Source organism: Mustela putorius, unplaced genomic scaffold (assembly GCF_011764305.1).
Source record: "Mustela putorius furo isolate JIRA1106 unplaced genomic scaffold, ASM1176430v1.1 tig00000695_pilon_pilon_pilon, whole genome shotgun sequence".
Lineage (NCBI taxonomy): Eukaryota > Metazoa > Chordata > Mammalia > Carnivora > Mustelidae > Mustela > Mustela putorius.
The window spans coordinates 732600-745173 of NW_025421447.1; the positions used below are offsets into that span (position 1 = coordinate 732600).

Sequence of the window (12574 nt, forward strand, 5' to 3'; positions counted from 1 at the left end):
GGTAGGATGTCACAGGATAAGCAGGTGTGGTTGCAGTATGTGGCTAATAAGTCAACTTTCTTTCTCGTTACTTAGCAGTATCTTAAAGAAATAGGTGACTGAGTTAACAGAGGGTCTCTCCTGCATTGAAGTATAGCAAAGTTCATCTGATGAGCTAGGGCAGTATTTGTCTATCCTGTGAAGATATTTATTCAGCCCTAAAGTCATCATTTTAACATTGGATTGTTTACCCTCCCTTCCTATTTAGCATTGTTCCTTACGAGAAATTTGTGTTTTACTATGAAGATTCTCCCTCTATATGACATTATTCAAAGAAAATGCTCTTTTATTTATGCAGTAAAAGCATTAGATAAATTAAGGTTGACTGAGCAAATTTTTGCAATTGTGATTCAAGAATTTTTCCTTTTCCTTATCTACCCTGAAATTCATTTTAACTAAATAGCCTCTAGGAATGAGTCATGTGTTATTTGAGGAGAATGGCATTTAGTCCACTCTTTTCTGAAATCAACAGGGAGGAATTCTTTCTTAAATGGACACTCTCTTGTTCCTATTCCCTTTTCAATGTCATCTGCCTAACTTTCTTGTCCATGAAGACTTCAAGATAACAAATCATAAAACAAAACAAAGTCATACTATACATTATCTGCATCTTCTCCTCAACATACTAAAAGCACATGAGAAAAAGCAAATCATTAAACTTTTTTTTTCAGATTTAAAATAAAATCTGATTGTTCAAAAAAAAAAAAAAAAAGATGTGAAATCTCAAGAACTCAGCTCAGCCATGTGGGAGATTGTATCCTCACAGTGAGAGAAGCAGAACATCCCGAGGCTGAGCAGGTTTGGTTATTTCTCAAGCTCAAGTACAAGTTACCTGAAAGTACATGTATGGAATGTCAGGTGATGACATGCCCTGGAACCTCCCCATTGGAATATGTGCTCAGCACTGCAGGCCCTGTCTAACTCTGCAGTTAACAGCAAACTGCTGGAGGCAATGGAAAACTATGAGGATTCTCCAACTCTAAATCAAAGAAATTCCTCCAACTCATTAATTCAACTGTAAGTATTTATAGATTTTTAGGTTGGGTCCTAGATTATTGGGATGCAACAGTGAACACTAACAAAGATCTCTGATCTTGTGGAATTCACATGTTATAGGGCAGGGTGGGAGTAATCAATAAAGAAACATGAAGACTGTGGAAATTATGTGTTAAATGCCAAGGAAAAAGGATAGTAGTATAAGCAATTGGGAGCACCGAAGTGATGGGATTGGGTTTTGTGTTCCCTTTGAGAAGCTGGTGTTCAAACAGACTTGCAGACGATGGAGTTAGATACTAGAGTATCTGTGGAAAGAGAATACACTTCCAAACTGTCTAAGGCTAGAGCCTTCCTGGCATGTTCAGGTGGCACTGTGGCTGGACTGGAAATATTAAGTGGAAGAGAGGCAGGGGCCAAAGGGAAGCAAGTTTATCTGCTGCCTTTATTGTCTGCCATTAGCCATCATTAGAACATTATGATCCTTCCTTTTTCCACAGCACCTCCTTGGTCCATAGAAATAGTCAGCTCAGAGTCAAAGGCATGGAGGAATATTTCCTCCACACATATCACATATATCCTCTGGGCTCTTTTGGTTTTGAAAGCTTCTACTCTATAGAGGTAGGGTAACCTGTAAGAGTGGACTTAAATCATATATAAAGCCTTTCAAGGACAGAAAATTTAATTACCAAGGAAATGCTCTTTTAGTGGGCTTCAGTTTCTCTCGTATGATGGAAATACCACTGAGTCACTCTCATTTGGTAAATACATAATTGTGATTTTTGAAAATATATCCTTTGTTATTAGATAATGTTAGAGATATATTGAGCAAATTTACAGTACAGGCATATGATTATGGCTTTATGTATCTTTGGAATAGAGGGCTCTCTGCATTACTGGAAATTGGGATGTCTTCTGCTCTATCTTTCCCCAGCACCACCCCAAGTATTACCCTGTGTGAAAACATTCAGTCAGTAAAATTGTTACCTGCTACTTGAAAAGCAAATTATTTGCCCAATAAGATTGTGGTAAAAGGAATTCTGGTATGAATAACTGAATTTTGGGAAAATATTCCCTCATATATCCTTTACTACAATCCAAATGACACCCCTCTGGTCTTCTTGGCCCTTTGTGGTTTCCTACCTTAAACCCGGGCCCAGAAGTCACCATAGTCCTTTTCTTTAGTGTCAACCTATAAAACAATTATTCCCCCAACCTAATCCCATCAACCCCTGTACTGTGGATTTTTTTAATGTTTATTTTTTTAAGATTTTATTTATTTATTTGAGAGAAAGCACAAGAGAGGGAGGGGCAGAGGGAGAAGCAGACTCCCCAATAAGCAGGGAGCCTGATACTAGGCTGGATCCCAGGAGCCTAAGATCATGTATGACCTGACCCAAAAACAGATGCTTAACTGACTGAGTCACCCAGGTGCCCCTTTTTAAATGTTTAAGTAATATTGGCTTTATGTGTCTTTGGAATAGAGGGCTCTCTGCATTACTGGAAATTGGGATGTCTTCTGCTCTATCTTTCCCCAGCACCACCCCAAGTATTACCCTGTGTGAAAACATTAAGTCAGTAAAATTGTTACCTGCTACTTGAAAAGCAAATTATTTGCCCAATAAGTTTACAGTTAATAAAAAAAGACTGGAAAGATGGAGAGATTTGGCTAGTCTCAATTATTACTGACTTCATTTGGCAAAATATTAATGAGTTCATGAAGGAAATGGCCAACTTGCAAAAGTAGAAATAAAAAGAATCATTACAGTATAGAAATTTGATTTTTCAAAAAGTTAACTATATAGGTGGGGGATGGGTGAAATATATGGAGGGGATTATGAAGTACAAACTTCCAGTTATAGAATAAATAAGCCATGGAGATGAAAAGTACAGCATAGGGGTATAGTCAATTACATTGCAATAATGTTGTGTGGTGACGCATGGTGATGGCACTTACTGTTTGCTTTGTAGAATACGTTGGAAGAAATGACCCTGAGGTTTTGAGACATGGAAGGGAAGGAGTATGACATTCTTCCTATCCACATTTATTTATTTATTTATTTATTTACAATAGTTACACAAATATTTTTATTTATAATTTTTGTTTCGATTATTGCTCTTTAATTGCATATTATTTGAAGGATGGTAGGGTTTTTTAGAGTAATTTATGAAAAACAAAATACCATTATATGAAGTCATGGACGTTTTGGTGTTTTTGTTTTGTTTTGGTTTGGTTTTTTGTCATAGAGGAAAGCCTACCCTGACAAATAACATGGAGATAATAAATTTTATTTGTTAAATGCTCTTTTAAAATAAATTATTATTTGTTTCTTTGTTTCAGTGGTAGACACATGGCCTACTAGGATATAGTAAGAGATATTAACTAAATAAGAATTATTATAAGGACTATAGCTTTAAGGATTTTCAAATTGATTTTTTTCATTATTAAGTAATAGATCCAGGTAGAAGGGGCATGAGAAAAGTATCATCATTGGCTGATTTATAACAAAATGTTCATAGATCTCTTTAAAATTTATTAATCTTAATGAAAATGGATAAATATTTGAAAAGTCATAGAAAAATAAAACTACAACTTACATTTCATAAAAATGAGTTAATGTACTATATAAAATCATTATATCTTATGTGCCATACCTTTAGAAAATTCTACCATATTTCTCATAATTCTTCATGGGGGTAGTGGTCTGGGTCTTCTATTTTTTAAAATTTTATTTATTTATTTGACACAGAGAGAGAGATCACAAGTAGGCAGAGAGGTAGGCAAAGAGAGAGGGAGAAGCAGTCTTCCCGCTGAGCAGAGAGCCTGATGTAGGGCTCGATCCCAGAAAGCTGAGATCATGACCTGAGCCAAAAGCAGAGGCTTAACTCACTGAGCCACCCAGGTGCCCTCAGGTCTTTTATTCTTAAACCCCTATTGTCCTTATGAAATTTACATGGGAAGTGGACTGACTCTAATGGAGAGGGGACCTCTAAGGAGATTTGGGGGAGACAAGCTTGCCCACAGGTTGCTCCCAGTGTTCTAGAAGATACCGAATCCATTTTTCCAAAAGTATTGTAGGTACAGATGGGAAAGAGTGGGTGGTTTGTAGTTCTGAGTCTTGCTGTTTTAGATGTAGGAGCAGAATGGGGTTGGCATAGTTCAGACTCAAGCCCTAACCGGAGGACAGGAGTTATCCAGGATCAACAAGTGAGGTTTATAAGGTTCCCTGCAAATTCACATCATCATTTGGTGAAAATATAAGCCATTCACCATCTCACCAGATATTAGATATGATCCCACTATTTGGCAGGTGGCAGGCTGGGCCCTGAGTTGACAGCCCTAAACAGGGCAGAGTGTTCCTGCCCTTAAAATACTCACAGTGAAGAGAGGTCAGGTGTAATCCAGAGTTCAGGATGTGATAAGAGCCTTAGAGGAGACAATTAGGGTAGTTTGGCCCTGACAGCTGTGCCTGAAAACATGTCAAGGGTCAAATGAGCACAATAAACCCCAAAGCCTAGACAGGCTGCTTGGTTTGGGGGGAGTGGGGGTAGTAGGGATGGGAGGGGTGCCCAATATAAAAACACAAAATAGAATAGACAGAAGAGGGGGAAATTGAGAAAATTAAGCTAGGGTTCAGTAAAGAATAAATTAAAAAGTGGTTGACCTAAAAACCCAGAAATGATTCTTTTTTGAATCAGAGATGTATAAGTACAGAGAACTTGTTCAATCACCACTTTCTATCTGAGCCAGGAAGAATCTATTTTTTTTTTTTGGAAGAATATATTTTTAAAAGTTATGGAGGGCAATGCCCTGAATATATCTTGTCAGCCCTTTCTGGCTTGCCAGGTCTCTGTGGACAGGTCTGGAAAGAACCAAGATGCTCTTCAATGGATGAATGGATAAGGAAGATGCGATCCATATACACTATGGAGTATTATGCCTCCATCAGAAAGGACGAATACCCAACTTTTGTAGCAACATGGATGGGACTGGAAGAGATGATGCTGAGTGAAATCAGTCAAGCAGAGAGAGTCAATTATCGTATGGTTTCCCTTATTTGTGGAACATAACAAAAAGCATGGAGTGCATGGGGAGTTATAGAGGAGAAGGGAGTTGGGGTAAATTGGAAGGGGAGGTGAATCATGAGAGACTATGAACTCTGAAAAACAATCTGAGGGGTTTGAAGTGGCGGGGGGGTGGGAGGTCGGGGTACCAGGTGGTGGGTATTATAGAGGGCAAGGATTGCATGGAACACTGGGTGTGGTGAAAAAAATAATGATACTGTTATGCTGAAAATAAATAAATGAAAAAAAAAAGTTATGAAGAGCATAGTTCTGGTAGAACAAAGGGAAGTGAAGGTGAGAAAAACAAGGAAGAACCACAAAAAGAAATCAAATATGCATTTTTTTATCTGCACAGTCAACATGAGCAACCAAGCTATAGGCCTGAAGTTTGCCAAACTATGCATAGTTTGGACCTCAATTTCTTTACACTGAAATAGTCCAATGGGGAACAATTTTGCCAGAACAAGAGAAGAACAACTGAGGGAAGACAAGAATGTGCAATAGGAAGGGGACAAATCCTCCTTTAACACTTGACTGGCATCATCTGTGTAAGTCAGATGGGGCTGACGGGGGCTGTGAGTGTGAGGGGGGTTATTGGAGTACCCAGGCTCCCTACCAGAAGATGGGGAACTGAGGTAGGGAGAAGAGATACCATGGCTACTCCAACAAGGAACCTCCGCCCTTGGGCTGCAGTGCCTCAGGAATGTTCTGGATGGGCAGGACATACAGTTTCTCTAGTAAGCAACATTTTAACTGACTCCTATATTTTTTAATATCATGGCAGAAAGCTTTAAAAACAATAAAATAACATTATATAATGTATAGTGTAGAAAAAACAGAGCTGTTCAAAAAAGGAGAAAGAGAAAGAGAGAGAGAGAGAAAGAAAAAGAAAGAAAGAAGAAACACTCATACAAGCAACCAGAAATAACAAGTTATATGTTACTGTATTTAGTGCTAAAGTATTTTTTTTCTATAAATCCACACATATATACATTATTAAAAGACTCTTCTTTTGTTTCTATTGTTTGGGGTCTGCTTGCATTATTAGTATAATCTGAATATTTTCCAATAAGACTAACCATTCTTCGGGGCACCTGGGTGGCTCAGTGGGTTAAGCCTCTGCCTTCAGCTCAGGTCATGGTCTTAGGGTACTGGAATTAAGCCCCACATTGGGCTCTCTACTCACCAGAGAGCCTGCTTCCCCCCACCCTACCTGCTGCTCTGCCTACTTGTGATCTCTCTCTCTCTCTTTCTCTCTGTCAAATAAATAAATAAAATCTTAAAAAAAAAAAGTCTAACCATTCTTCTACAACAATTCTTTTTAATGGCTGCTGTACAATCCCAATACATAGACACTCATCGATTATTGAAATTATTACCTATTAATAGTTATCAACATTTTTCTATTAGATACAATGCTGAAGTGAGTATCCTAATGTACAAAATCTTTGTGTACATGCATAAATATTTCCTAAACATGAATTCTTGGAATAAAATCAGTGGCTCAAGAGTCAGGTGATCTTCAAACCTTTTGATTCTTCCCTACTGAACTTTTCTTTAGGATGTTTCAACTATATTCATAAAGGTTGTGTGTTGTAGAGCCCATTTCCCTACTTGGGATTAGCTTGTTTAATTATGAGTGGCCCTGAGCACTTCCACCACTTAAATCAGCAGTGACATGAAGCCACCTCAAAGATGCAAACCTTACAGACCTAAGTAACATCATTCACTGCTACCAGTTTGACAACTACTTGTCACCTTGTAATGACATATTGGGACAACTTCTGTCTTACATTCTCAAATATTTCTGAGTCCATGCCAACTCTACCTGGAGCCCTTGTGCACCACTCAGATTCCATTGTCACCTGCCTTACACCTGCTTGATGTTATAGGCTATTTGCTTTGTCAATACATTGGATTCATGGGGTGCCTGGGTGGTTCAGTCGGTTAAGTATCTGCCTTTGGCTCAGTTCATGATCTCAGGGTCCTGGGATTAAGTCCAGTGTTGGGCTCCCTGCTTAGCAGGAGTCTCCTACCCCTCCTCCCCACTCATGCTCTCTCTCACTATCTCTCTCTCTTAAATAAATTGAAAAAATCTTTTAAAAAATTTGAAAAATGAGATTCACTCCCCAGTGACCAATATCAATGACAATGAAAATATATGCTAACTACACTCATTGAAAAAATAGATCCCTAATATCCCAGACCCACTCAACAAAGACATGTAAACCTTGAAATCAAGACTAAGAAGAAGGAGAGATAAGACCTAGAAATCCGGAGAACAAGACTCTGTGTGCTTCAGAAATAGTTTCTGGTTGATCTTAATTAATCTTCTCCTTTCTGGATGCCAATTTCTTTATCTTGAAATGCAGGGGACATGGCAGGTAACATTTAGGTCTTTTTTCACTTCTGACATTTTATAGCTTAATGACCTTGCTCTGCCAGTTCATGGCTGATTATCTATCTCACTTGGATCATGGATACCTACTTGTAATCCTATATTAATTAATCCCCTCTTTTCCTAATCACTTAATGAATAGCTTCCTCTGGGTTATTTTTGGGAGAGATACTATTGCGGGTATAAAGTGTATGTGTGCTTGGGCATGTGCATGTAGTTTTAGGTGTATTTATATGAGAACGGCGTGAATACTTCCCCACCTTAAGAAGAATGCAAATTCTCCAAGGCGAAGCACTGTGTTTCCTCCCATCCCTTTTCCTGGTATAGGTTCAGGCCTGGCTATACACAGTGGGTCCCCAGCAAAAGATAACCTTATCTGAGCTAATAAGGCTGGAAACTGTGTGGGTGATTCTGTGAATGTGTGGTTATTTATAATGAATGTACCTCATTTTGACTGTGTCTGCATGTGCTAGGTATGTGGAAGGTAAAATGTGTGAAGAAAACCAGAGTATCAGGTTCATATATGTAGGAGTAATTTGGGGAGAATAAACAGAAGCCTTAGGGTAGGGTATTCAGGATGAGAGGTAGCTTGAAGAAGGCTCCATTGGAACTAAGGCATGACAGTCCAGTACCAGAAGAGAGCCCTGTTCCAGGTGTGGCTGCCCAGAATGATAGCCTTTGGGTTCCATTATGAAACATCTATTGTCATTGCAGGGATGCCCTTAAATATAACCACATGCACGCTCATAGCAGGACACATTACCACAATTAGATAGATGATGTCTACACTAACTTCTTTGTCTATAGGTCCTACTCACAATGGTAGAATGAAGAAAGGACAGATTTAGCCAATGATACAAACAGTCAAGAGTGAAATTAAAAGTTATTTAATGGGGAGGGTATGTGCTTTGGTGAGTGCTGTGAAGTGTGTAAACCTGGCGATTCACAGACCTGTACCCCTGGGGATAAAAATATATGTTTATAAAAAATAAAAAATTTAAAAAAAAGTTATTTAATGGGAGCAGAGAAGGAAACATGCATTCTTCCAATCCAGATTGCCTCTTCAGATGAATCCTGAGCAACTGAGGATTAGCAAAGCCACAAAGGCCTTCTGCATAATTCAGGGGTACAGAGGATTTCTCAGAGTACATAAAGGAAAGTGTCATATCATATATTTTTATGATGCAAATAAGAGAGAAACTATGAGTCAGGGTGAGAATATACTGATTATAAAATCTATGCAATGAAGACACAAAAGCAGAAGGGGAGAAGGTAGTCATCATCCAGCGGTCAGCAACTCAAGGGGATATCGCCTCAAGGGCATGGTTCCTCAAGAACATGGCTGTGAACCACATCAGTTCTGCTTGGTCTTCTGGCTTGAGCCTGGAATAATGGTTGAGGGACTAGGCTCTTTTACCTTGGTTTGGCCAGGCTGAGGGACCTTAGTGTGGGCTGGCTCAGGGAACTTGGTGTGACCTGGCTCAGGAACTGTGGGATGGCCTGGTTCAGGATACTTGGAGCAGCTTGGTTCAGGAAGTTTGGTATTCCCAGGTTGTGGTAACTTGGTGTTGCATGGCTCCTTGGTAATGGGAACAAATGGATCGTGGGGTGGAACCTGGCAGGGCTGTTTCACCTGCTTCTGTTGGGGTGGAGGAGGAGGGGTGCAGGGCTGCTTCTGCTGCTGGGAACTCATGCTTCACAGGAGTCTGGACCTATAGACAGAAAACCAACTCGGTTGTTTGGTAAAAACAAAGAAGCCAAGTTCAATGAGAATATGTCTTATTTCATGCCCCTTCAGAAACAAGAGTCTCTCTTTCTTTCAGTTTCCCTGCTTTTGAGATTGAAGGAAACTTTGGTGGTTCTTATGCTCTTTCAGGAGAAGTTTACAGGTAATTTACGTTGCTCCATGGAAGTAGTTTTTCTCTATGCTTCCTTTTCTCCTGTTGATCCTGAAAATCTACATTAGCAACACAACACAATGGCCAGCACCTAGGATTGAAAGGAGGTCCCAGGTTTTGAATAATACGAAAAGGTAATAAAGTCAAAGGTCTGGAGTCTGCTTTCATGTCTACATAGGGTGCCTTAGCTATCATAGAAAAATTCTCTACAAATCTCCTCAAGCCCACATGATCCCATCTATGATCCTTTGTTCACATAATCTTCATCATGCCTGGTTTCTGGGAGGTTTTCCATTCTATCTCTGCTTGTCCACACATGCTCACCCATTACAGCTCTCCTCCTAGACACTCTCTGCCAAATCATCTTCTTCATTTTGCCACACTACAATACCTGCTAATTATTTCCATGCACTATGTTTGCAAATTATGCCTGTGTATTATGCTCTCTGATGGATTGTAGGTTCATGGAGTAAATAAAATCATATCTTTTAAATATCTAAATTGCCTTTAATATTGCAAATTTTCAAGAGTTACTAAAGGGAGTATTAAAATGTCACTACAAGTGCCTGGGCATGGGTTGTAGTTCATATCCACCTGCTAATTGAACATATGTTAAACAGAATCCACTCTTCTTTCCAACCCCAAGTTCCACAGTGGTCTGAATGAGAAGTCAAAAAAGATCTATCAAGTCATCTTAAACACAAAATGCATTATATTTAAAGTATATATCCTAGCATGGCAAAGAGATCCCAATAAAAATAAAATACCATCAAGCAAATAATGAGAAAATCCAAGTAGAGAGACTCACCAGCCATGCAGAGAAGTTTGAGCTGACAGTCTTCTTAAGTCTGGTGGGGATGGGGAGTCTCTGGACAGCTGGCTCTTTATACAGAATATGATCCTTACCTCAGGGAAGTGAGATTTTTTTTAGGCCTACTCTATCTTCATTCCAGCTTTTGTAATAAAAATCTCTAGCTTAACATTTTTTTGGCACCTATTGTTTGACAATGATGTCACTTGAGCCTGTCCTCACTGTCCACCCTTTGTGGTGAGGTTGTTATGGGTAACAGGATTCTTGGGTGGAGATGAGTTAAATCAGGTGAAAGTTCTAGGCTTCTGAGAACAGAAATAACCAGGTCTCTTGGGCAGGACCTTGATATTTAGCTCAGATTAATTCTGTTGTGCATTTTAATCTTGTTCTAAATTAATGTTGAAATGAATAGCAGGCACTACTGGTTCTTCTGGGAAACCATGAAGGGTGGCAATAAGTGAATCATCTCATGTTCTTCCTCTCTCAGTTAATCCAGCTCTGGGACAGGACCGGAAAGGTTAAAACAGAAATGCTTCACTCTGCGAGACTCTTCAGATGCCATGTTGGCCACAGGTAGTAGATGTCACTGGGGTTGGGCAGTCAGGATTGACTGGATCTGTCCACCATGGGGCATAACCTTGAATATGGGATCTCCCTGCTCTGGAGGCAACACAGGAACAAGAGAGCTCTGATTGTCTGAATTCATACACCATCTATATCCTCTAATCAGGATAAGATGAAATGGAGGTCACTAATCCAGAGCTGATCTCAAAGCAAAAATCTTTTGTTAGGCATGACCCTTGGAAAATCCAAACATCCTTACAACTCAGGTATGTGGATAGCTCCTCCCTTCCCATTGTTCTGTCTCTGTACTATCTTCCATGAACCTGGGCCCTCAGGCATAGCCTCCACCATGAGCTCCTTCCACCAGTTCCCAAAACCCTACTTGTACTTTATTTTCATATGCTGTTTGGAAGATAGAGCAAATACTGAGAAAACCCAGGCAGTGGACAACTATTGTTTTCCCTGATTGATGTGCAGGTTTACAGAAGGGTGAAAGGAAGGGAGGAAAGGAAGGAAAAATAAGAAGAGAGAGAGAAAAGTGGATTACTTTAGAGAGATGTCTATATATTGCTTTGACAACCATAAAGTGACTTCTTGAAAATGATTTATCTTATGCCAAGCCTCATGGCATGGCTCATCATCTTTGCTTCCTGCTTTCTTCCTACCCATGTTCTTCCTTCTCTACTAGTGTTTAACCAGCCAGCTGCCTCTAGGCTGGTGCCAGTGTTACTGTCACACCTAGGCCCTAGTCTCTAGTATCACATTAGCCATCCCCTAGGGTGAGTCTCTATCCCTCTCCTCAACCAAACCACTTCTTGGCAAATTTGCTGCTCCAGCTAGAATTCTTAGCTCCAGAAAAAAATCTCTTTATTGACCTCTTTATGAATCTGGATCTTTCTTGTGTGCTATATTGATTATGGACCTTGGTTCTAGAAGAAATCTTTTATTTCTTGCCTTTCTTTCTTGGGTGGGTTCTCTCCTCCATTGTCCTAACCATGTCTTATTCATTCTAAATAACAAAGACCTTTCTGAGATCAGCCTCTAGAACTAAGAGCTTAGAACCCTAGTATTCCTATTTGTTTGGACAAGCAGTCAGTGGCTGGGTGATAAGGCTCCTTCTACTCTTGACAGAAGCTGATTTCTTCACTAGTGCTACTTCTACTAAGGAAATATACTCTACTGTAGAGAGTATGAATCACATTACTTCTAATGGTGAGTCCCACTTCTTGAGGTACCTTGATCTAGGCCCCTTTTCCTGTAGCAGAAGAGGCTACTCTCCCCACATCAGTTACCTGGGCCTTGGTTTGGACCGATATGTATGTGGGTGGCATTGGGTACCTTTAAACACTTTCAGTTTGGATCTTGCTCCTTTGCCAGTCATGTCTTCATTGACCATTCCCACACATTCTCTTGGATTCGGTCCTCTCCTGATCTTGTATTCCAGGATGCCACAGCATGAGATGTTTGTGGGAATTTTCAAAGCATTTGAGAAGTGCAGGCTTGAAGAGTTAATGCATCATGGCTACATTTCCCCATAACTGATAGTTAATTCTTCTCTCTTTCAAACCCAGAGAAAACCCCTCTGAGAAAATTTTTTTTCATATTTAATAAGTACAGTTAAATTAATTTGGACATTGCAAACACCTGTGATACCATCACCACAATCAAGAACATAGGCATATTCAGCACCTCCCATTGTTTTCTTCTCTCTCTTTCTCTCTGTCTCTATCTCTGTCTCAGTCTCTCATTTTGGTGTGGTGAGAACACTGGCATGAAACTTACTCTTTTAAGTTTTAGATACACTGT

The 12574-nt window shown here is 39.6% G+C and overlaps 1 protein-coding gene across 1 annotated transcript; it reads right to left on the minus strand.

The window, feature by feature from the left end:
* Positions 1-8849: 8849 nt before the first annotated feature.
* On the minus strand, positions 8850-9188 carry LOC101676315 (cornifin-A). The gene is made up of 2 exons (XM_013050092.1): positions 9068-9188; positions 8850-8995 (listed from the first exon to the last, which is right to left on the minus strand). The coding sequence occupies exons 1-2, from the start codon at positions 9186-9188 to the stop codon at positions 8850-8852; spliced, it is 267 nt and encodes an 88-aa protein (XP_012905546.1).
* Positions 9189-12574: the final 3386 nt, after the last annotated feature.